The sequence below is a fragment of the Asterias amurensis genome, chromosome 10 (assembly GCF_032118995.1).
Source record: "Asterias amurensis chromosome 10, ASM3211899v1".
NCBI classification, from domain to species: Eukaryota; Metazoa; Echinodermata; class Asteroidea; order Forcipulatida; family Asteriidae; genus Asterias; species Asterias amurensis.
Genome location: NC_092657.1, coordinates 6,413,213 through 6,439,178, shown reverse-complemented (window position 1 = coordinate 6,439,178; position 25,966 = coordinate 6,413,213). Strand labels below are relative to the sequence as shown.

Here is a 25,966-nt window from a genome sequence, read left to right as displayed (position 1 = left end):
GTAATAATTTTCCTAAAAGAAACAGTGGATTTTAATTTATTTGACGGGCAAACTAAAAAGACAGAAAACATAATGTTCAACCGACAACCACATGTTATCTCTATGATGTCAATCTCTTTTCTAACAGTTTGTTATTGATCATCGACTTGTATTACGTTAAGAATCAACCCAAAATAACCAGTGGATTTAAATTAACAATAATAAAACATAAAAAAATAAAACATTTGTTTTCATCTGACAACTTATACCTGTTATCTCCATGTACATCTCATGCACCAGTCCCGGCAAGCTGATGATAGTTCTATGCATATTAAATGCTCATCCACTAAGTTTAACGACCCAAATTCAAGTAAACACATACACTTGTGGGAAGGATGTATTACAATTTGTTTTTCTGAGTTCCCGTGTCGAAAATCATAAATGAAGTTTATAAAGGATTAAAACAAAAGTTTTTTCTTTTAAATATAATGTTTGTATTATTATTAAATTACAAAACAAAGTGTAAGGCTAAGTTTGGATTTCCTGGGATATTTTGCGAATTGGAAAATCACACCAGAAAGTTTCCTGAATAGTTTAAAAAAATTGCATGAATATGCAGTTCAACATTTAGACCAAACTGATAACATAACAATTTTGGCTACTGTATTTCACATTTTTATCCAGGTTTATGTGTAAATGACACAATAGTAACAACCATCGATGCCCCGTACTCTCACATCCAGCAAGTCGATAGAAAGCTGGCATGCATTTGGCTAATAACTTCTGACCCCGGGTTCAGGGTTCAACTGGAGTTCATCGAAATCCCCTATTGTCACATCGCCATCGGTGAGGGCGTGTTTTCAGCAAAAGACGTATCCAGGGTGATTTCTAAACCAAAAACCAGGTATCGTGTTTGGTCTTTCCCGCCGTTTCTCTCGCTGGGTGGACCGTCTGTTTGGATAAGGAAGGGTTCGTGCAATCTGTACCTACAATCTACTTCGGCTAAAAAGTACAATACCACCACCATCAACATCAGACAGTACAGCATAAAGGGTACGGTATGATATATTTGTTTCCATGGTAAAATGAAATTGAGGAAAAATACAGAAAATACCAAGTTGTGCACTATCTACATTCTGCAAGAGCAGAACCGGGGTTAGAGAAACCTAGGGTCAGCAAAAGGTCGTAGGACTATAAATGCTGGCAGGGCAATCTGTTGTTTTGCTGAGATGAAGGCGCAATGTCACTGCATGTCTGTTTTATACTGAAAAACGTATCAAAAACATTTCACAGTTTTTTGTTTATATTATTGTGAAGCAGTATGAAAGAGCACAAATGAGACCAATAAAGAACTGACTCCGCGGTAGTGCAGTTAGTAACGATAGATGAGCTAACTAAAGGCCCTCTCGCACCATGGCGTGTCGCCTGAACGTAAGCCAACGTATGCGAAATATCGAAAAATACGTTGGTGTACGCTGATATAAGTTTTGGGTAAGTTGGGGATACGTCGTTTACGTTAAGAGCACGCTGTGATACGCTGTCATAGCTTTGTAATTAGTTAGTGAAACGCCATCAATGCGAATAGTCATACGCTATGTATACGTTCAATAGGCTATGGATACGCTATGGATTCGTCCTTTCCAATACCGATGTCGACTTTTTCGAAGCAATTCATTGGGAAGTTGGACGTTCTTTGACTTTGATGAACATTTTCGAACTATTTTGTGCATACGTTTGCATAAGTTTAGGAGATACGCCATGGTGTGACATGGCCTTAAACTAGTTCTCACAGCCGATGTTCTTCCTGCCGCCCAGCTAGTAGTTAAAAAGCAGGACAATTATTTTCAGAATTGAGAAGTCTCCCGACAAATCCCGACAAATCCGGAAAAAAATATACTCTGCGCTAGACAATTGCAAGACAGTTCTCTAAAGAACAAACTCTACCTGGCAAGTGGGTGGTGTTACCCCAAACCAATGAAACCCCCACTAAGCAATGTCCCAAATCATATGAACCAATGACCTGTAGTTCTTAGCAGACTAAGTAGTTTTATGTTCATGTTTATGTTTCAGAATGTGGCGACGGTGAGTTTTCGTGCACCTCGGGCCCAAGATGCGTTCCTGAATCGGCAGTGTGTGATGGATGGGGAGACTGCCCTGAGAAAGAGGATGAGTTTGACTGTGGTGAGGATATTATTAACACATTCAAACTGATAGTTTTGTGGGCAACGCTTACAAATACACTGAGAATGTTGCGAAGTTTGAGCCATTGTCAAATATCTCTTTTCGTTAGAGAGCAGCATAAATTGACCGATCTTCGTAAAGAGGTGAAGAATGACTCGTGAACGAACCGAATTTGCTACCAACGCTTTTATATGAAGACACGGCGAGTGTTGCGAAGTTTATGCGATTGTCAATAAATATTTCCGTTCGAAGCACATTCGCTAGCATATTCTCCCCAATATGATATTTGGTCCTTCCACGTCGGGAGCATGTAACACCACGATCGCATCCCAAACTGCATCATGGCCATGCATAGACCATAGTCTATTAGTGCCAGGGGTACGTCAGTTACCTTCGGATGTATAATGCTTTATTTACTTGACATTGTCCAATCATTGTTTGGGGTGGTTGTCTTTTGTTCTTCGGGACGGACTTTGGGCGTCGAAGAATTTGCCTGGTGCGTGTATCATGTGGGTTCATGGAGGTAGCCTACCTCCATGGCAACGCATGGTCGGTTGCTTATTATACATGAATATGTAGCCGATCCTTATGCTGCGTCACAGTAAAACGTTGATATAAACAAAGCATCATTTATATATACTTCAAACAGTGGGCGACATTGTCACGCTAGATTTGATAGTTGCAACAGCTGGAAAAGCGTTTTAAACTCATTTTTCGCTAAATGCGTGATTTTTGAGGATTTTTTTCAGCGACCATCTGAAAAATATACACCACCAAATTACGTAAACGGCGAGCCGGTGTGTCCCTTTAACCGTATGATCGTTGGTTACGACATTATTTCTCGACTGTCCACTGCTCTTTTCTCATTGTTCTTGTGTTGTTCTTCTCATTGTTTTTTGTATTGTTTTTTTTGTATTGTTCTTAATATTGTTGTTGTTATTGTTGTAGTTCTTGTTGTTCTTACTTTTCACTCTTCTACAATACTTCACGGCATGCTCATGTGCGATGTTTTAGATTTACTTAATTTACTTCACTTTACTTTACTTTGGTTATTTTGTTCAAATAATCATTACAGTACATATACATATATTGAATAACAGAAGAGATGGTTTGAAAAAGTATACAAGGGATTAAAAGTGTAGCGACGAGTTCTTAAACAGCCGTTCAAAACCGGTAGGGTCGTGGCCGTTTGATATTACACAGCCAGTGTAGACGTCGAAAGAAAATATTATATATGTTGACTCGTCTTCTGCCAGAGTGTGAATGACTGCAAATATAGTGCGCCGCCAACGGTGTGTTAGCTGATTTGAACTTAATTTTGAATTGAGCGTGATTGTTTATACAGATATATCGATAGTACTGCTAGTGCTACATGGACGATTGCAGGCTTGTTTTATAGGGGGGGGGGGTATTGCTCGTACCGGTTACGTATGTGACAATAATCAATTACACATACTTGGGTATAAGTATTTTTCAATAACCTGCAGGCCTACCTGTCGTTATAACGGCCATCATGAAATAATTGTTTAAATTATTATTGAATTTAGCTTTAAAAAGTGCGCATTTTCTCTTTTTCTTCGTACAGGTGGATGCCAAGGAAACAAGTTTTCATGTCGATCCGGAAACGGCTGCATCCCAAAGTCTAAATTATGTGACGCCAACAACGACTGCACCGATCTTTCTGATGAATTTGATTGTGGTAATTGACAAAATAACATTGAATTATTCTTTCCATTGATAATTACCGACAAAATATTACACGACAGACAAAGTTCAAGCATATACAAGTATAGTCTTGGCCCAAGACTATGGTGCTTGATATTGAAAAGTGTACTACGCGCAGTTGTAAAACGCCAAAGCGCGCCCGCCAGGTATGATTTAGTTAACTGGCGAGCTTGAAATCTAGACTACACTGGCAAGCTACCATAGTCTTGGATATTTTGCAGCGCTGCGTGCACTGTGGGCGTTGCCGTATTATATAAATAAGGCCGTTATCAATGTTGTGTAATGCATATTCAACTTGTGACAGCGCCCAGCAGCATGAAGTCGGACCACGGTCGGACGTACGAACGCGTGAGAGTTTGCCTGGTTTGCAATGACATTTCAGGCGCCAGGCAAAGCCAACCAGCAAATACATGAAGAAAAAAAAAACAGGTAAAACGTACAAAGTCTGGTTATACTTCACAACTTTTTTTTAATGATAAAACAAAACATGTGTGGAAACTTTTGGCTGGCAATTTAGAAAAATAAAATAAAAACGAGCTCAATAAGAAAGTGTTAGAGTATTCAGTTTTGATTTTCATGATAATAATATAATATTCAACAACATTAGCTGTAATGGACAGTGATCCGATACTATCCCTTTTTGTTTCCAGAGGACGGGATAAGCTCAGCGCACTGAACTATTAAATAACCTACTCCAAACCGTTTTAGAAATGCTGCTGAATCGTTTCTCACTTCAATTCTTTGTCTACCACCGCGCCCCTAACATCACTACAGACCTCCTAAAAAAAAAAAAAAAATACACAATTTTTTATTTTATGTGTCGACGCGTAGCCGAGCGGTTAAGAGCACCGGATTCAAACTGTGGTGTTTCTGATCAGCAGAGTGTGGGCTCTAATCCCCAGCCGTGTAATTGTGTCCTTAAGCAAGACCCTTAACCATTGCTTCGTCCTTTGGATGGGACGTTAAGCCGTTGGCCCCATGTGTTGTGTAAACGCATGTAAAAGAACCCAGCGCACTTATCGAAAAGAGAAGGGTCTCGCCCCGGTGTTCCTGGCTGGATTGGCAGCATATTGCGCCACAGCACCTTGTAAACCATTACAGGGTGCTGATGATTACGTCTTTCATCTCAAGCTTCGCCCCACTCGCTGCAGTAATAAAACATGGCGCTTTGTGTTCTTTTGGCAAAAGGCGTGTTATAAACAGGGTCATTATTATTATTATTTCTCTGAAATGCAGTTTGTATTAAAACCATCGTGTATGTAAATGATACGCTTACCCTCTCCCTAGGTGCAATTACTGATGCAAAGCCCAAACAATAAAAGGACATGACAATTTCTTTGATTTTTTTATTTTTATGATTTTGTGTCTGGTCCTTTTTTTCTCACATAGGTCTGTGCCAAAATGGTCACATCCAACTAAACAGCGATGACATCAAGTTGATTTCTACTCCTCGTTGGCCTCTCAACTATCCTAAACAAGTACAATGCCAGTGGCTCCTAGTAGCAGAAGTGGGATACCGTGTTGTTGTGACCTTCTTGGAGTTTCATTTAGATGAAGGGTTTGATTTCCTCCACATCGGCAACGGGAAATCTTTCCAAGAGGCCTACCTTAAAATATCCGGGTAAGTTTCAGCGGTTAATGGATATTTTTAATTTCCAAGAAGAACAAAGTGTGTTCGAGCCTGCTGTTGTCAAATGATTCTTACTTGTCGCGTGTCGTGGCCGAGTGATTCAGAGTGCCGGTGTTGAAGGAAATTTTGACCCACTGGAGATTCGGTCCCCCATATGGCAAACTGTGTGCAACTTATTCTGATAGCGCCCTCTTTTGAAGCCGCCTCCGTCGATTTTGGGAAGTAGTCTCCGTCTTGAAGAGATTAAGAACGATACTTGGGTGAAACAACGTCCGGTCTGTACCCACGACCGAGTGCACATGTTGTCTCGAATGTTAAGCATGCGCGGTGTCACCGTTAGACTTTATTCAAGGCCCGTTCTCGTGCGAGGTGTCACTATCATATCCGACGGCAAAATGATTAGCTATCGTCGTCCCTTAATGGCATGGAACGGGTTTGGGAGGTCAGCAGCGCAAAAAGTTGGCTGGTGTTTAGGCGATGAGACTTGATTGAAAAGGACCATAACGGGAATGGGACTTGATTCAAATCTATCGTCAGCGTTTTTACGAAGGAGCACGTACGCGCTGCTACACCAGCGAAAAAACTCCAAACAGAGAAAACGGCCTCTGAACACTTTGTGTAGAAACCCGCTTTCCTTCAAAACTTCAAAGAATTTTCATTTAAATTCCTCAATGTAGATACTTGATTACTTGAACTTAACAATTTATCTAATTTCGACTCATTTGCATAGTTAGGGACACGATAGAAGTTCCGTGCTACTTCTTGAAACCAATTAGTGCGACATAATGTCTTTTTGCGTCTTTACGAAAGAGCGCTTGCCTCTTACATACAGCATGGCATTTTGTGTTACTTTGTGAAGCTAGGTCAGCGCGCGCGCGCTCACACAAGTTACGTACGTGCTTTCTGGACGCCGCCGTTGTTTTCACGTCAAGTGCTGCCCGCACCCTGCCGAATTGATGTGTCCCGGGGTCAATTTCGGGGTACCCGTGGTTTGGGGGTTTGAGTTGTTTGTGACGTCACGGTCAAAGCGCTAGCGTGTAGTAACGTTGGGGTTTGGGTTACCCTCGGGTTGTCAGGGGTCTCCGTTGTTTCACATACCCGTCAGGCGCCCTTTGTGATGTCACAGTCATAATAGCGCGAGCGTCCAGTAACTTCGCGCATACAGGGGAAGCACAGATCGATGCACGGGATAGTTACGAGGATTAAACCTCGCCAAAATGTACACGGAAGAAAGACGCTGACTTCGTCTTGACACTCATCTACTATTGAACAAGATCCGTTCAGAATAGAAAGAATTATGACCAAAAAAAAAACATAGATGTGTGGGGTTTTGCGCGCCGTTTTCACTGTTGCTATGGGCAGCGCGCGCGTACAGTGCAATCAAATAACTGTTGCTATGGGCCGCGCGCGCGTACAGTACAGTGGCTGCGCCCATAGCCTCATTTTGGGTAAGAATTTTGACGTAATGCATAAATATTAAGAGAGGCGACTGGGACAGGATCATGAAGAACGGAGGCAGGCTTTAGAGTACGTTGGACGGGAGAGGGAATGGTCAGGGGGACGGGGGAACGGCATCTTTTATTTAACTATTGCTATGGGACGGGATCATGGAGAACGGAGTCAGACATTAGAGCACGTGGGGCGGGGAGAAGAAGGGGCATGCAGGGGGGACCGCACCTTTTATTTAACTGTTGCTGAGGGACGGGTTCCTGGAGAACGGAGTCAGACATTAGAGCACGTACGACGGGGAGGGGAGGGGCAGGGACGGCACCTTTTATTTAACTGTTGCTGAGGGACGGGATCATGGAGAACGGGGTCAGACAGAAGAGCACGTGGGGCGGGTATAGGGAAGGGGCAGGGGGACGGCACCTTTTATTTAACTGTTGCTGAGGGATTGGATCCTGTAGAACGGAGTCAGACATTGGAGCACGTGGGGCGGGGAGAGGAAGGGGCAGGGAACGGCCCCTTTTGTTTAACTGTTGCTATGGGACAGGATCATGGAGAACGGATTCGGACATTAGAGCACGTGGGGCGGTGAGAGGAAGGGGCAAGAAACGGCACATTTTGTTTAACTGTTGCTATGGGACAGGATCATGGAGAACGGAGTCGGACATTAGAGCACGTGAGGCGGGGAGAGGAAGGGGCAGGAAACGGCACCTTTTGTTTAACTATTGCTATGGGACGGGATCATGGAGAACGGAGTCGGACATTAGAGCACGTGGGGCGGGGAGAGGAAGGGGCGGGGGACGGGGGAATGGCACCTATCACTCAGCTCCATTTTTTTTCAGGACACTTGCACCCGCAAATTATGACAAACTGAATAAAACACGCCTAAAATTAAAAGTTTACACATGGGGACAAACTGAGTTTCTTTTCTTTTCAGACTCAAGTTTCCGCAAAAAACTGCCTCGAACCAAAACGAACTGTTCTTGCTTTTCACATCCGACTATCATTTAGAAAAAAGGGGTTTCAAGCTCGAGATCTCACAAAGTCAAGAAGGTATTGTATGCTTAATTTGAACAATATTTTGTCATTAATGGAATAGTTTGCCATGGATCGGGCGAGTTGGTCTCTGAAAAGCGTTTAAAACAGTTTGTGATCAAATGCATAAAGTAAGATAGATAATTTAAAGGTTCAATAATAAGGATTCACACACACTTGACTCGAAAATACACGGTTTTCCTTTTCCTTTTCCTCCTTATTGAGTCGACATTTTGACAAAAATAATGGCCGAATGTTTTTGCGACATAAAAGGGAAAATCATGTTATGTTAAGGCATGTTTTATGGATATCACTTTGTATAAACAAGGAATACATGTGTAGTGACTAGTTCTATCACGGCCGTTTAAAACAGGCAATGTTCTTTATCGTGTGATAAAGGCCCGAGCCGAAGGCGAGGGCTTTTATCACACGGCAATTCGATCCTGGAAGGTTTTAAACGGCCGTGAAATAACTAGTAGCTACCCTTTTATTCCCATTCATAAAACAAAACTTTTGGTTAAAAGGCGTAATAAAGTAATTAAGGAACTCTTTAAAACGTATCCGTTTCTCGAGTGATTGAGCTATGCATGTTTCCACCTCCATGGTATGCACAGTACTTGTTACTTGTACATGTACGACGTCCGTACGCGTGTGTTGCATACATATTTCCGACAGTTTCCGGTTCCATTCGTGCACATGCGTGTTTAGTCTTGGTGCAACACGCTGGTCCCTTGACACACAGCGCGGCCAACTCACCGACAGCGCCTGCATCAAGACTAGCGCGGAGTATCCGCTTTCAACCGATAATAAACACGGGTCATTACCAAAGGTTTAAACACCCCACGTGACGCGCTGTCAAACAATATAAATAGCGAAACTGTCTGAGGTATTTATGAATGCATTATACTTTATATATCTATCTACCGGTTTCATAACAAACGGTTTTAAACGCTTTTCATTGACTGTGTGTTTACATATGTATATGTTTTTATTACCAACTATTTAAAGGAACACGTTGCCTTGGATCGGTCGAGTTGGTCCTTGAAAAGCGTTCTGTAACCGATTGTTATAAAATTGTTATGGTTAGAAAGATGTTGTAAAAGTAGAATACAATGATCCACACAAATATGCCTCGAAATTGCGTGGTTTTCTTTTTACGTCGTCGACCAACACAGTCGGCCATTTATGGGAGTCAAATTTGTGACTCCCATAAATGGCCGACCGTGTTAGTTCGCGACGTAAAATGAAAACCGTGCATTTTTTAGTGATACTTTTGTGGATTATTATATTCTACTTTTAAAACATCTTTCTAACCATATGTATTTCATAACAAACGGTTTCAAACACTTTGTGATGACCAACTCGTCCGATCCAATGCAACGTGTTCCTTTAATATTTCATTCTTTGTATGTAACATTATTGATATTTTTACTTTACATTTCGGCTAAGAAGACGTTTTTCATTATTTTAATAAACCATGAATAATAAATAATGTGTTTACTACTGCTATATAGCATTCAGTTCGCTGCAGATTGAAAGTTTGCCTTTTGTTTGCTTGTTTGTTTGTTTGTTTGTTTGTTTGTTTGTTTGTTTGCTTGTTTGCTTGTTTGCTTGCTTGCTTGCTTGCTTGCTTGCTTGCTTGTTTGTTTGTTTGTGAACTCGGCCATCTCACACAAGGGGATGTACAATCCTAGCTGGCAACCGACGATCTCTCTATACCATTAATGGTTTCATGTCTATGATTATTTGCACAAAATCTAGAAATTGTGATTCAGTTTACTAGACGATAGTACGTATTATTCTAATCATTGTGAAATCAGCGGTTACCTAATTGATATAGGGTTCGAACCCACAACCTTGTGACTTTGAAAGTCATGCAATCTAGCCACTGGACCACAAATAAAATATATTGACATATAACATAATGTGCAATACAATATTTCATTATTACCCGTTTCAGTGAGTTGTGGGATAAACGGAGTACCCTGTGGTCAGTCGTCAGATCAGCTCGTGTGTGTACAGAACAATACTTCAGAAAGAGGTCGCCCTTTCTGCTTTCCTCCAGGTTAGTATAGGGGTGTCGTGACCGAGCGGAAATAAATCACCGAACTCGGGCTATGATGTTTCCGTCTGGGTTCGAGTCCCAGTGGTGACACTTGTGTCCCTGAGCAGGACACTTAATTACAACTACACATGGGTAAATGGGAACCTGTGAGGACAGAGATGGTTATTGTGATTGATTTAGCCTAGTAGTAACGCATAAATTGTTGCGCAGAAACTCCAAAGGGAGCTGAGATGGTTTCAATGAACTATTTTAATGGAGTAACAACAATGGCTTTAGGGAAGTTGGTTCAGAGGTGAATGTTATTTATAACAATACTTTCACTTCTCTTCTTATGGTATTCTTATTCAATTTTGTTTGTACTGCAGAGTTATGTGGACCTAGGAAAACATATTTGGACCATGGGTCTCTTGATTTAAAGTCACCTGGTTTCCCATCCAATTATCCCCCTAACATTGCCTGCTCGTGGCGAGTGTACACCGACCGGGCATTCCTGAGCGAACTTATCATCGATGTGGTAACATTTCAAACGGAGTTAGAGCATGACGTATTACGCATCGAGTCGTACGGTCAGGAAAACAAGTCGTTCGCATTACACGGAGCGACAAAGGTGCGATCAATCTTCCTGAAGTCAGAGGATGGGGTACAACTTTCGTTTGTCGGAGACTCAACAGTGGAACAGATGGGTTTCCATATACGGCTAAAAATAAGAGGTAGTATTAAAACGAGGCCGTTGCGGCAGGAGATTTACCTAAAACTTACATGGTCTAAAGATGATGATAGCAGAAAACTTCCCTTGGAAAATTTATATCTGAAATGTCATATTTGACGAGAAATAAATAAAATAAATTTCCCGTTGGGAGTTTATCGCTCCGTGAGCGTTTTATTCATTTTTATTTTAAATTGATGTCATACAAAATTTGTCATCAGTCTGTTTTTTCTCTTGACCCAGATGGCCGATCGATCGCAAGTTTATGAATAATGGTCGAATACATAAAGTGCTTACACGGTCAAAAATGTTTTGTTATCAAAGTACAATTATATAGTAATTGTTCATGTTTTTTGACCGAAAAGGTATTTACGAATGGGAATCAAAGTATGTTGAATCGGTTTTTAACCAGTGGGTTAAAGCCGCCAAGGTCTGGTTCGTCTCGGTAACATCAAAGAACCAGGCCAAGGCCTCGTTGGGTTCAAACCACTAGTTGAAAACCTCTTCACCACACATTGATTCCCTTATTAACAGTATAAAGTGATCCGTGTCATGGCCCTAATGATGTGTAACATTTCCGAATTTGGTACAGAATACTCATCTTGCAAAAGTGGCACTCTTGACTGCTTGGATGGCTCGTGTGTGCTGGACAGCGCCAGATGTGACGGAATCAAAGATTGTCAGGCGACAGAAGTAGACGAAGACAATTGCAGTGAGATATATTTACGAAACTAGTTTGATGTTCCAACTAAATAATAAACAAATAATTGCATGTTTAAACACAATGAAGTGTGATTAAGTTGGATACTATAATTCTGCCGGTCGTTTGTACTCCACTTCTCAACTCAGTTAACGTATGTGTAGTGTGACATGAGGCGTATTACAACCGCGGACGTACGTCAAATGACAATGCTATAGTTAGTGTGTAAACAGTTTGCCAAATCATTGCTTGCTAAAAACCAACGTAAGCAAATGTATCTACTGAACATGGCACAATTTCATAGAGCTGCTTGAGAACAAAATTCTGCTTAAGCAAAATAATCAATGCTTAGTAAAATCAGAATACCGGCCAAGACTCCACTCAACTGTTATGCTAAGTAAACACCAGCTCAATACCAGTCACAAGCAATGTATATGGCATGAAATGTTGGCCAGTAACATGTGTAAAACAAGCGAGCTATTTTCGTGCTTAAGTACATTTTTTGCTTAAGCAGCTCTATGAAATTGGCCCATGTGATTAAGTAAGTAACTTGGCATAACATCTGTGAAAGATTGTATACATGATGTTTTTAACACCGCACGTTTTTTGTGGTAATGACATTGCTAGTTAGCTTACTTATACATTAGTATTATTATTATTATTATTTTTTTATTATTTTTTTTTTATTTTATTTTTTATTTTAGAGACGATACAATGCCCCGGTTTTTACCAGTGCCATAACACCACTGAGTGCAAACACAGATCCGTCATTTGCAACGGACAAATAGACTGCTATCTTGGGGATGACGAAGAGGAATGTGGTAAGTCTAAGGTCAAATATCTTTGCTGGATTTTAACTGCAGTTATACCCCAACTTGATACATTTTTTTTGAGATGGCGGTGATCGGCATGATCTTCGTAAGATCGTTGGGCTGTGTGAACGGGGTATTATACAAGTTGGCAAATTAAAGACTCCGCCCAACTTTACTGCTTCTACGTTAAAAAGGTTTCTGACTCGCTGCCACTACGATTATTGGCGATAACACCAAGACCAAGCGGTTCTACGAAAAGTGTTGCCGATGGTGCTGCGTTTATATTACGAGTACAGAGATCTCACCACGATGTTACCACGCTGCTTCTGCGAGAATTGGCGTTACCACTACGACTTTGCCCCGCTTATTGTTGGCCACGACCTGGGGCCAATTTCATAGAGCTGCTTAAGCAAAAAATTTGCTTAAGCACGAAAATAGCTCGCTTGTTTTACACATGTTACTGGCCAAAATTTCATGCCATATACTTTGCTTGTGACTGGTATTTAGCTGTTGTTTACTTAGCATAACAATTGAGTGGAGTCTTGGCCGGTAATCTGATTTTACAAAGCAAGGATATTTTTGCTTAAGCAAAATTTTGTGCATAAGCAGCTCTATGAAATTGGGCCCTGGCTACTAAGCGTGGGGAGAGCTTGCAGCTACCTGACCTAGGAGATCCCACCCCGACCAAACCATGCTCATGGATATCCTCCCACGTTTGACCCACGATTGGTCCGCGATTGGTTACGCTCTCGGCCACTTTTCCATTGTAGTAGAAGCGGCGTCTGTGTGTGGACGCGGTATTAGGTATCACACAGCAACAAAACACCATCCCTTTATAGCTACATGAACTACATTCTTAATATCTATTCATAAATACCTCAGACAGTTTCGATATTCCTATTGGTGGAGAGCGCGTCACGTGAGTGTGTATAAACCTTTGTTTATGACCGGTAAAAAGTGTTAATTCATGGGCGTGACCACGCGACCTTTCACCTGTTCTTATAAGACAGTTTCTTCATTCTTTTTGGTCGAGAGCAACAGCTGAACCAGTTTTTCTTAATTGTCTCAACCTAGACCAGCATTGTCCTTCTAGATGCACGTGTGACTACAACATGAAGATGGAATTGGTGGCTAATTGTGATGAAGGTTGGGACGAGCAAACCGTCCTAGGCATCGTCAAGATAACAAAGCGACTGTGAGTAAAACAATGGAGTTGTACGTATCACCGTCTGCTTTTATGCAGAACCATCGTCTGTCACTCGTCCCTGCCCTACCCGTCCGTCCCTTCCTTATTCAATTGTACACGTCCTTTAGCCCGTTCCCCTCCCCATAACTGATGAAACTCTCTTCAATTTTGATTGAACTCTCTGATGTAATACAACATAGGAAACACTTTTTATTTTTCTCAGCCACGTGTAGCATTGCTAACAGATGGATGTGTATTATCGATATGTGTTACGGCCATCCCTTTGTTTCCTTCCCTCTTATTACCGAAAAATAAATTTTCTCACTTAATCAAAAAGAGGATTAACACTTCCTACCAAAGCCAGTCCCGATTGACTTGGCTTATGATCTCATAATAGGCTTCATGACTAATGCACTCCGCATTTTCAGTTGAAAGAAAACAACCATTATTTAGCGTAGTGCACACAAAACCTGTCAATTTGCAATGTAAATAAAAACATTATTCATGAATACCTCAGACAGTTTCGCTATTCCTATTGGTGGAGAGCGCGTCACGTGGGGGTGTTTAAACCTTTGCTAATGACCAGTGTTTGTAACCGGTTGAGCGCGGATAATCCGCGCCAGTCTTGATGCAAGACGTTTCTTGTTACGGGTCGGTGAGTTGGCCGCGCTGTGTGTGAAAGGAAAACCAGAACGTGTCGTAACAAGACTATACGCGCATGCGCACGAACGGAACCAGAAACTTTTGGAAATAGGCACGCAACATACGGACTACGTACATGTACATGTAATATGTGCATACCATGGATGTAGAAACATTCAGAGCTCAAGCACATCGGAAACGGATAAGTTTTACAGAGTTTCTTACTTTATTACGCCTTTTAACCAAAAAGGTATTTATGAATGGGAATAAAAGGGTAGCTACTAGTTCTTTCACGGCCGTTTAAAACCTTGCAGGGTCGAATTGCCGTGTGACTAAGGCCCTTACCTTCGGCTCGGGCCTTAATCACACGGCAATTCAGCCCTGCCTGTTTTAAACGGCAGTGGAAGAACTATAGTAGCTACAATTTTCTTCCCTTAATAACAATACCACATTTAAAATAATTATACAAAATACATTTGAAACAATAGTGTAAACATTTGTTTCCCCTTCTTTGTTTATTTGTGTATGTTTTCTCGTTTCTGATTACTCATAAATGTATTCCATAGGACGCTGTCTGGAGCTAATGTTACTAGTCTCAAGCCTGGGTTTGTCAAGGATTTTGTTCATTTGAATGCACTGTGAGTATGGAGATGTTACTTTAAATTACCATAACTAACAACAAAGCAATAAGCTTTGATTAAATCTATTATGGATGTTTATTGTCTTCAATGAAGTTTACTTGTTGAGTTTATTGTTCCTTTCACTATGCCTAAAGGATAAAATCTCTGTATTTTACAGTTTTGCATTTACTTCTGTGTACATATAATAATTAATTGCTTGTTCATTTATTTGCATACTGTACTGTTGATTATAAGTGGTGCTGTTGTGTTTCAGGTATGCAGTATTAATGTACAAACATTTCAAGATAGCATTATTAAAGACACTGGACACTATTGGTAATTGTCAAAGACTAGCCTTCACAGTTGGTATATCCCAACATATGCATAACATAACAAACCTGTGAAAACTAGAGCTCAATCGGTCATCGAAGTTGCGAGATAATAATGAAAGAAAAATAACCCTCGTCACATGAAGTTGTGCGCATTTGGATGGTTGATTTCGAGACCTCAAGTTCTAAATCTGAGGTCTCGAAATCAAATTCGTGGAAAATTACTTCTTTCTCGAAAACTATGGCACTTCAGAGGGAGCCGTTTCTCACAATGTTTTATACCATCAACCTCTCCCCATTACTTGTTACCAAAGTAAGGTTTTATGCTGATAATTATTTTGAGTAATTACCAATAGTGTCCACTGCCTTTAACAGGCGTTTGATTTGTTTTTAGTAACAATGTTTTATTTATATTTTTGCTTGATATTCGTAGTCTTGATTTGTATTTAATTGTTTACCTGCATTGAGTGTTTTTGAGCTCGAAACTGATTTATTCATTTGGCACTAATTGCCCGTGTTTTTGTTGTGTTTGATGAATATACGGTCATAATGATCTTCAATTGCCAATCGCCTTGCGGAAGCTTATTGTTTGAGCTCAAAAGCAGAAACTGGACAGCTTAGATGAATTAAAACAAAGTAGCGTGTATGCTTTCCGATCTTGTGGATTCCAAAGGCAGCGGAACGAGTAATTGGGAGGTTGGTAGTATAAAACATCGTGAGAAACGGCTCCCTCTGAAGTGCCATAGTTTTTGAGAAAGAAGTAATTTTCCATGAATTTGATTTCGAGACCTCAGGTTTAGAACTTGAGGTCTCGAAATCAACCATCTAAACACACACAACTTCGTGTGACAAGGGTGTTTTTTTCTTTCATTATTATCTCGCAACTTCGATGACAGATTGAGCTCATATTTTCACAGCTTTGTTATGTTATGCATATGTTGAGATACACCAACTGTGAAGAGTAGTCTTTGATGTCTTTTACCTTTTGTCTCTTAGTATTTATTTAGTTATTTATTTATTTCACTCATTAAATATTCGATTTGTGTGTGTTTTGGTGTATTTTTTTTGTCTTAAAAAGTTGCCTTTGTAACTTAGAACTATTTATTCATATGTATCTCGGTAGTATATTTTTCTGCAGTCTGACACATTTAGGACGACAGCTTTAGTCAGGCAGCTTATGACCATATTTGAGATGGATGTGGACGTTCCGGACAAAAGCACCAAATTTTGTCCACGTGTTCCTTAATACCTAAGCTTTGCATTTTTGATAGGAACCACCTCACCAAGACGTATTATGGCGGCCATCTTGGATTTCCAAATTGGCCGCCATTTAAAAACCTGTTTTTGCCAGTATCTCACCTCCTGAGTCACCTAGGATCAAAATTATGGTGTCTAGATATACATTTTCATGGTCAAGGAATACATCTTCACCACTTAGAAAAGCAGCAGTGCTTTATTTCCTTTGTATGGCGGCCATCTTTGATTTTTAAGATGGTACTCATTTGAAAAACCCATATTTGCCGGTATCTCGCCTCCAAAGTCACATAGAATCACAAATAGTGTGTCCAAATATATATTACCATGGTCAATGGATCCAACTGTACCACTCAGAAGAGCAGCAGTGCCTTCTTTCTTTTATATAGCGGCCATCTTGGGTTTTCAAGATGGCCGCCATATGAAGAAAACACATATTTTATCAATAACTCACCTTCTAAATCACCTATAACCACTATTATGGTGACCAAATATACATTATCGTGGTCAATGAATCTAATTGTACCACTCAGAAGAGCAGCAGTACCTTCTTTGTTTTATATAGTGGCCATCTTGGGTTTTCAAGATCTTACATGTAACCTTGTAAGTCACGTCAAATACATATGCATGGCTAACGCATACAAATAGAACAGCAGCAACGTTTTCTTTTTTTGGCGGCCATCTGGGAGTTTTAAGGTTTAATGAAGGCCTTGAAAGCACCAGGTAAAAAAGTCCACACAGGAACCAATAATTGGCTGTCATCATCGAGACTCACTCACTCACTCACTCACTCACTCTTAATGATCTACTTAATAAACAATAATAACCATAGGCCTAAGTAACATCCTATTCACGTTTCTTCCACTTTTTGTATTTTCGTTACTGATTATTTTTTTTTTCATTTTTGTTATAGATCCCTGTCTGGAAATGACATTTATCGTGTGCTCCCAAGAGCTTTTGCTGGTCTCTCCAACCTCATATATCTGTAAGTATTTCTCACGGTGACCTTAGTCACATTAATTTAGTCGGTTGAACTCGATGCAGTCAAACCAAACGGAGAGTGGAGTGGTCTGATCTGTATTCGCTTTATGGGCACACTGCTCATCACCCCCATAATGAACTCTGACCTGTTTGTGCCATTGTGTAAACATTTCTCCATTGTTTCATTATTGTTATTTGTTTCTTTGTAAAGGGATATCTCCAATAATCCAATCAAGACACTAGAAGGCATGGCTTTCATGGAATTACAAAATCTACAAACCATGTGAGTGGAATTTTTATAATCGTTATACGACATACTTTACACATAGCTAATGTGCATTGTATTAATTTCCGTATGAACAAAACAATAAAGTGTAAACGTTTAGTGCTGTGATTTTGTTTTGTTTTGTTCAAACATTATTACTTATTACTATACCTCATACATATTCATGACCGAGAGTCAAGTTCTCATTGGTCCATTCATCATCACATGCCACGTGTTAACTTTGATAATTACCAAGCGGGCAAGTGAGTTTTCACGCAAGCGGTAAATGCGCATGACAAGTAATAGCTCCCCGGGGAGCTATTCTACTTGTCTCATGTGCATTATCATTGTGTGACGTCATCCCCGGGCGCTATTCTACTTGTCATGCGCTTTATGATCGTGGTACTGTTGTACACACGCACGAACACCGCTCTAGCGACATCAACCACATGAACAAACGTATCATGGTTCATTTTATTTCACAGTCGTAATTTTCACAGTCGTAATTCTCCAAACAACTGAATAACATGGTTTATTTTGGGTGACTAGTCGGTATGAGCTGTCTCGGTATTGGAAGTTGACAAACCAGTTCCATAAGCTTCGCCTCGGGAACTAGCTTGGGGAACTAATATCGATTTTAACACCCCTTACAAGTATTCTGCCTGTTCATTGGTTTAGAGCGCGTCACATGACATGTCTTAGTTTTGCTAGACGACGGCCGTGTGATAGTGCGTCGGTTTGCCATGCGCTAGTCCGAAGACTCGGGAAAATAGAACGCTCCGGGGATCACCTCGGGAGTCATAGTTTTAACCATAGCACTCGAAGCAGTCAATATTTGTATACTAGTGACCCTCAAACCATGTCATATTTGCATATTATTGCTTTAATGTTAAAACATTAGATTTGTTGGTATAGATCTCTCCCAAATGTGTCTCTTACTTCAACACAGCATTTTGTTACTGTACACATTATCCCTCGCTATAAATTCCTCAATCAAATTCATGACGATCCCAGAGGATGATGACATGATAAGGGTACAACGTGTCACATTATGGTTCACTTAGGCAGTTTGGTCAAACAACACATTATATCTTGAAATTTACACCATCAAGCATTTTGAGATGGATTTATATTACATTTTATTAGTATAATTTGATTGTTATCCTGTGTTATTTCTTGAAACAAAGGTTAGCTACAAACATTTCTCTGGAACATATACAGACAGGGGCATTTAACGGACTCCGCAGTCTGAAAACACTGTAAGTATACTTACATAAATTGGCAATTAGATTTGTGTTGGTATAATAAAGTGGTGGTCTTTCTTTACCGTTTAGGTGGTCAGGGCACAGGTTAACAGAGCTGCTAAAGCACAAAAAGTAGCTTTGAGTAATACAAAATTATGGTTACCAGAATAAGGTGACAAGCTAAGCTACTATGTCAAAAGTACAACTTTTGACTGGTATCCTGCTCGCTTCTGCTAAAAGCAGACCATTTTTTCAGGAATATCCTATGCTTAAGCATGCTCTATACATGACGATGAGTAGAGCAAGCTAGCCGAAACGTTGAGACCAATTCAGAACTGACTCCGCGGCAGTACAGTTAATTACGATCCTATAAGCTAAAGTAGTACTCAAGTCTGTTTTCTATACCATCCGCCCTGGTAATAGTTAAAAAAGCAGGACAGTTCTTTTCAGAACTTAGAAGTCTCCCGAACCTCCGATTATCTACTTCGCGGCAGTAGAATAAAGTAAGACAGTTCTCTAAGAACAAACTCTACCTGGCAAGTAGATACACACATGGTGTTACCGCAAACCATTATATATATTTATACCTCACCATGCAATGCCTCAAATCCCATATCAAGCTCTATACCGTTTGGAAATCACTCCTAAAATGATTGACAACACCAACATTTGGTTAGATACCTGCGTTTCGTTTGATAGTACAGAATAAAGAATTTTGAGAAACATTCCACCTCGACAGTTGTTTTATTTTATTTTAAGATAAAACAATTGGTTATGCCCTAAAATTAACAACCTATGTTGTCGCTAACATTATGGGTTTACTTGCTCTCTGTCTTGCAGAGCATTGCTTAGAAGCAAGTCGGATGGTGATACTGTACTGGTGGAAACTGGTGCTGTGGCTGATTTGGTCAGTCTTGAAAAGATGTAAGTATGAAAATAAACTCTAATCGAAAAATATACCTTTTTTTCTAAAAATAATATTAGGTATGCTGGATGTTTTATTATCTGTTTCGTTTTTTTTTTTTTTTTTTTTTCAGTACTCGTTTTTGTTGTTGCATACTTCCTAAAGAGCAATTGCAATGAAACTTTCAGTGTTGAAATGCAATAGTACATTGATGATCCTAAAAGATTAGGATAACACTAAACAAACGCCTGAAAATGCTACCACGCACAGTAGCCAACTTTTTTTTTTTTTTGCAAATATTATTTTAAGCCATTGAACACTTTCGGTAAACAGTGTTGTCCAAAGGCCCACACTTCGTGTATCACAACTTATATATAAAGTAACAAACCTGTGACAATTTAGGCTCAATAAATGTTATCTCAAAAATTAAAGCATTTCATGGAATAATATTTCAAGAGAAGTCTATTACCCCTACCTTCTGTAAACCCTGTAAGTTATTGGTAAATCTGTGAACATTTTTTTCTGTTATGAACGTGTCCAATGGCTTTAAGTTGTCCAGGTGGGTTTTGCATGTAATTACTGATTTGGTGCTTCTAATAATGGTCTGGCAGTTTTTATTAAGCTTGAATACGGGAGTTGATATAATAGAGTGAGGCTGGATGACACCAATGGGTGTGTTTTTGTTCGTCTTGGGAATAAGTCGATTAGGCCTTAAATAATAAGCATAGTCAATACTTTCTTAACATTGCAGGTACGTTGATGACTACAGACTCTGCTGTGAGTTTGTTTCTTTACCTTCCTTCCAAGCTTCCCAATGTCACACCACTGAGTTGCAACCTCCATTGAACCTATGCGGAAGTCTCATGCAGAACAACCTCCTCCGCGTGTCTATGTGGGTTCTTGGACTGAGCGCCCTCATCGGCAATGCAGTGGTCATCATCACGAGATCAGTAGACACCGATATGTCCAAACCGAGCAGCAGGAAGATCTGTCATTCCATTATGGTTCTCAATTTGGCAATTTCAGACTTCGTGATGGGTGTCTATATGCTGATTATCGCTGGTGCAGATATTTACTACGGAGAGAAATACTCACAAGTAGCCAAGGAATGGCGGTCGACAGGAATGTGTAAAGTAGCTGGTGTCTTGGCGGTCATGTCGAGCGAAGCGTCGGTGTTTATCGTTACCTTGATAAGTGTCGACTGTTTCCACGGAATCGTGTATCCGTTTAGCTCCAGGACGCTTCGTAAGAAGTCGACCACAGTTCTGATTCTATTGATTTGGCTGTTGTCTCTTGGTCTGAGTGTCGGACCCACGGTCTTGGGTAGTGGCTTGGACTCGGATATCTACGGGTTGTCTGATGTGTGCATAGGGCTACCACTTCTCACCAAACCAACCAGTATTGAAATAAAAGAGGGCGCTATTGATGACTCTTTCGGGAACAGGACAGTCTCGATTCCAGTCGCAACGGGGAAGAAACCAGCCTGGATCTTCTCTATTATTCTATTCCTCGGGGTGAACCTGGCTTGCTTCGTAGTGGTCTTGTTCTGCTACATCGCGATCTTCGTCAAAGTAAAGCGTTCAGCAAATAAAGTCCGTACGGCTGCGCACCGAGATCGAGAAATCAAAATGGCCGTCAAGATGGCGCTGATAGTAGGTACGGACTTTGCGTGTTGGATGCCTATCATCATTATGGGGATACTATCACAGTCTGGGGCGGTAGTCATTGGTCCTGACATCTACGCTTGGACTGTTGTCTTTATCCTCCCGATCAACTCGTCTCTAAACCCGTATCTATACACGCTTTTTACCTCTATATCAGAGCGCAGGTCCAGCAAAAGTAATTCGTCATGCTTGAAGTCCATGAGCACATTGAGCTTAAGAGTTTCAACCAAAACCACGGAACCTGCACAAGATGTTCAGTAGAAAACATTGAAGACGCTATACATTTGTCACCCTTTGACTTTCAAGTGTAAAGTAACTCAAGCTATGGTGTTTCTGATCAGGGCCCAATTTCATAGAGCTGCTTAAGGGTCGATTTTGTGCTTATTGGGCGCACCTAGCAATTTTTTTAATTTCATAGCCTTGATTAAGCAATGTTATTTGCTTATAGCAGCAAGCAAGCAATCAAAGGGTCCTTAAAGCCCCATTTCTGCTTAAGCACTCTGTTTAAGCATAGAGCCAAATTTCATAGAGCTGCCCTGTAAAGGTCGATTTTGTGCTTATTGGGCGCACCTAGCACATTATTTTCATTTCATAGCCTTGGTTAAGCAAGGTTTTTTGTTTAAAGCGGTAAGCAAACAAAAATGGTCCTTAAAGCCTCTATTTCGCTTAAGCACCCCATTCACACAGCGCATATAGTGCAACATCATTGCAAACGTTGTTATTGTGCCGGCGCAGCGGTGTGTATTGTACGTACGTGTTTGAACGGTAGGTGTAGCGAATAAACGCGTGTCTAAAATGCTTCAGAAATGATCGTACAATGTATTATCTTCTTGTTTACTTTCAAGTTGGTGTGTAAACCTTTCGAGGGGCAATTTAAACCATTAAACAGTATTACATATCAGACACAGAAGGTGATGCCTTTTTTTATCGCCACTCCGCATTTATTTCGCCCGCCATTTTGTCATCACCTTGCTCCTTTTTGCTGAGGCAAACATCTAAAATGTTGCGTGCGCAGTTTGTTTACGTGCTGAAGATAGCTACCGCTCGTGAAATAGGTTTACGCTTAGTTGCTACGTTAAAATGTCCTTACCGTTAAGCAGCCTTATGCAAATCCTTTACACACACACACACACAGTGCAACATAATTGCAATACGTTGTTTAGTGTGGCGTGCAGCGGTGTGTATTTTACGCGTGTTTGTATGGTAGGTGTGGCGAAGTAAAAGAGTCTCTAAAATGCTTCAGAAATGTTAATACAATGTATTATCTTCGTATTTACTCTCAAGTTAGTGTGTAATCCTTTCAAGGGGCGCTTTGAACCATTACAAATAGTACTTGTAAGACAGAGAAGGCAATGATTTTTTTCCGCCACTCTGCATTTATATCGCCCGCCATTTTGTCAGTAGGGGCCTACCTTCTTCTGTGAGGTCGATACATCGCACATAGTAACCTGTTGAGTAGACTGTTGAAAAGAGCCGCCAGGTTAATCCTTGGTTGCCCCTACCGAACTTCCTCGACTGATAATGTTTAATGAACTGAACTGGTTATCCTTTGCCGAGAGAATTTGTTTGGACAACAAAAACAAAAATTCTGGTGTATAATTGCATACATCACCTATGCCCAGAGTAGGCCTACATGGCAAAACTGTTCAGTCATTTCACAAAGATCTGTTCCACTCGACAAAATGACAACCTTATTCTGAGAGTTAATATGCCCAAGAAAGAAAGCTTGTGCTCAAGCTTTGCCTTTTCTGGGGGCCAACGATCTGCCAGCTTGTCTGATAAAAATTGAGTCTCTGCCTGTTTTTAAAACTGAGCTTTTTCAATTCTTAGTCGCTTAATTTATACTGTGTACATAGTGCGAGTTGATTTTATTTGTACTTCTTGTCAGTTTTCCCGCCTTTTATTATTGTGCACCCATATACTACTGCAAGTAACGTGTTTGTTTGTGTTAAAAAAAAAACATTTTTTTTCCTTTTTGGTTATCTAATTATCTTATCAGTGCATTAGCACTATTCGACCTTTTAACATTTGATGAGTTATTATGTAATATTATATCGGTGTTTGTAATAATCATAACAGAGTGACGGTAGTCAGAATCGTGTTTAAATGCTAGATTATTATTAAAAAAAAAAAATAAAAAAAAAAAGATAAAACGCAAACATAGACAACTAAGATGTGGTATAGTTTGTGCTAGGAGTATACAAATAATGTGTATTGATAATGGTGTTTAAGAAATCAAGCTTTAGGAATGTTTTTTAATTTCAGAGTCTCCCCTTTGTGTATAGCTAAAACAAAAACAAAAACCTTAAAGGCAGTGGACACCTTTGGTAATTACTCAAAATAATTATTGTCATAAAACCTTTCTTGATTACTAATAATGGGGAGAGGTTGATAGTATAATCATTTTGAGAAAAAGCTCCCTCTGAAGTGACGTAGTTTTCGAGAAAGAAGTAATTTTTATACGAATTTGATTAAAAAACCTCAGATTCAGAATTAAGTCTCGAAATCAAGCATCTGAAAGCACACACATTCGTGTGACCACAAGGGTGTTTTTCTTTCGTTATTATCTCGCAACTTCGATGACCGATTTAGTTCAAATATTCACAGATTTGTTATTTCATGCATATTTTGAGATACACCAACTGTGAAAATTACAAATAGTGTCCAGTACGTGTCTTTAAATTTAGACAATGTTACATTTAAAGTCAATGGCAAGTTTTGGGTGATTGCTTTCGCATTAGATTCAAGGTATTGTGGCAAGAGCATCGTTTTTTGTTTTGTTTTGGTTTGTTTTGCTTTGCCCGGAGAGTGGGGCTCTAAAGTTTGACATAAACAAAACAATTATGAATGACTAAACAATCAATAGTGGGTTCTAATGCTACTGCTTAAAAAAAAAAAAAAAAAAAAAAGTGTATTACTTTACATGTTTTGTCCTGATTGTGAGTAACTACGTAAAGTAAACTTGTTGGTAGTTACTATGGTATCTGGTATCCATTGTTAAGGCAACTACATGTTGCATTTATGTTCAAATTCATCGGTGTATTTTACGTGTTATTGTGAAAAGGAAAAAGAAAATACTTTGTGCGAGCACTGCTGTATACAATCGCATTTCCAACAGTCATACATTAACTTCCACAAAGTGTATTGGTTCATTTAATCTTCAACAAAAGTTAATTTTGATTCGATCAAGAAGCAACTTTTGTTTAGTTAGAATGACATAAATAGTTAGTGGCTGGTATAACTACTTGAATATTTGCAAATTGATAAATGGTTGACATTTGGATAGAAGATCTCTGAAGTAGCCACCGTTTCTAAGGTAATAATGATATTGGGTGAATTAATTTGTGATTTCCAAATTAATTTACTATATCGTGGGATCACGTTTGAATATTAACACAGTTCACATGAAAGTAATAATTTGAAAACGCAATTTTGCTAGAGAAGGCAACTCAAAAGTACAAAAGTCTATTTATTATAATAATTATAGTGCGGTTAATATTATAGTTTGAAATCTAAATAATTATGTGTTGTATTCCATAAAGATACCTTTTTTTCAAAAATAAATATGTTATACGGTATTAAAAAATATATATATGGAATAGGTATTCACAAAAGCTATTGTCACCACCCACCCCAGCCAAGGTACTTTTTGCTTGAAAAAACAAAATTAATAATAACAAAATAATAATATAGGTTTTCTCGGCCAATTTCGGAAAAAGAGCAGCCAATTTAACCGTCAAGCTATTCTATTTCGCGCGAAATCGAATGCTACTGAAAAGGGTCATTCGGTTTCGTTTTATTATTAGTCAAATGTAATGTTGCGTCATTCGATTTAACAAAATAACCATTCAATTTAACAATTCATCAAAGCAGCATTCAAAATTCGCAGTCGCTTCTTGAGGCGTGTGTGTCTCGAAAAAGAATGACGATACACTAAATTGAACATAGTGCTAAAGGAATTTGACTCGACTCAAAACGAAATTGAATGGCCGAATTCTGAATTTGAAACGCAGTAACAACTAGAGAGGCAAAACAGCTTTAATTCGAACGCATGAAAATGAAATTGGCGGCTCATTTGCCAAATTTGACCGAGAAAACCTATAATAATAATAATAATAATAATAATAATAATAATAATAATAATAATAATAATAATAATAATAATAATAATAATAATAATAATAATAATAATAATAATAATAATAATAATAATAATAATAATAATAATAATAATAATAATAATAATAATAATAATAATAATAATAATAATAATAATAATAATAATAATAATAATAATAATAGTAATAAAAAAAATATTAGAGTAAAAAAAAAAAAAAAAAAGAAAAACTTTTCGTCATCCTGGTAGAGATGCAAATTGTAGTTTTGTTTCTTATAACTATTATATTTCGCTAAGTATTATATTTCGCTAAATATTATGGAAATTCAATTTCGTTTTAAATTCAATAAAAATGTAGTTACATTGTTTGAACATTAATTGTGTCCTACAGTTTGAAGATAGATGCTATGTACTCCATCATGGCTTTCTTTACGCGTCTTGTCCTGGTGATGTTCTTGTGCAAAATAGGAAGAAGAAGAAT

The 25,966-nt window shown here is 39.2% G+C and overlaps 1 protein-coding gene across 1 annotated transcript in view; it reads left to right on the top strand.

The window, feature by feature from the left end:
• Positions 1-25,456, top strand: part of LOC139943455 (uncharacterized) — a 28,539-nt gene extending 3,083 nt beyond the window's left edge. The window contains exons 4-19 of the mRNA XM_071940266.1: positions 664-1,032; positions 2,050-2,160; positions 3,746-3,859; positions 5,275-5,506; positions 7,899-8,014; positions 9,957-10,061; positions 10,427-10,771; positions 11,360-11,479; positions 12,172-12,288; positions 13,354-13,474; positions 14,674-14,745; positions 17,224-17,295; positions 17,503-17,574; positions 18,744-18,815; positions 19,641-19,724; positions 20,456-25,456. Of these exons, the coding sequence (XP_071796367.1) occupies positions 664-1,032; positions 2,050-2,160; positions 3,746-3,859; positions 5,275-5,506; positions 7,899-8,014; positions 9,957-10,061; positions 10,427-10,771; positions 11,360-11,479; positions 12,172-12,288; positions 13,354-13,474; positions 14,674-14,745; positions 17,224-17,295; positions 17,503-17,574; positions 18,744-18,815; positions 19,641-19,724; positions 20,456-21,629 (3,296 nt within the window). The 3' untranslated portion in view covers positions 21,630-25,456. The remainder of the gene's footprint in view (positions 1-663; positions 1,033-2,049; positions 2,161-3,745; positions 3,860-5,274; positions 5,507-7,898; positions 8,015-9,956; positions 10,062-10,426; positions 10,772-11,359; positions 11,480-12,171; positions 12,289-13,353; positions 13,475-14,673; positions 14,746-17,223; positions 17,296-17,502; positions 17,575-18,743; positions 18,816-19,640; positions 19,725-20,455) is intronic.
• The last annotated feature ends 510 nt before the right edge of the window (positions 25,457-25,966 follow it).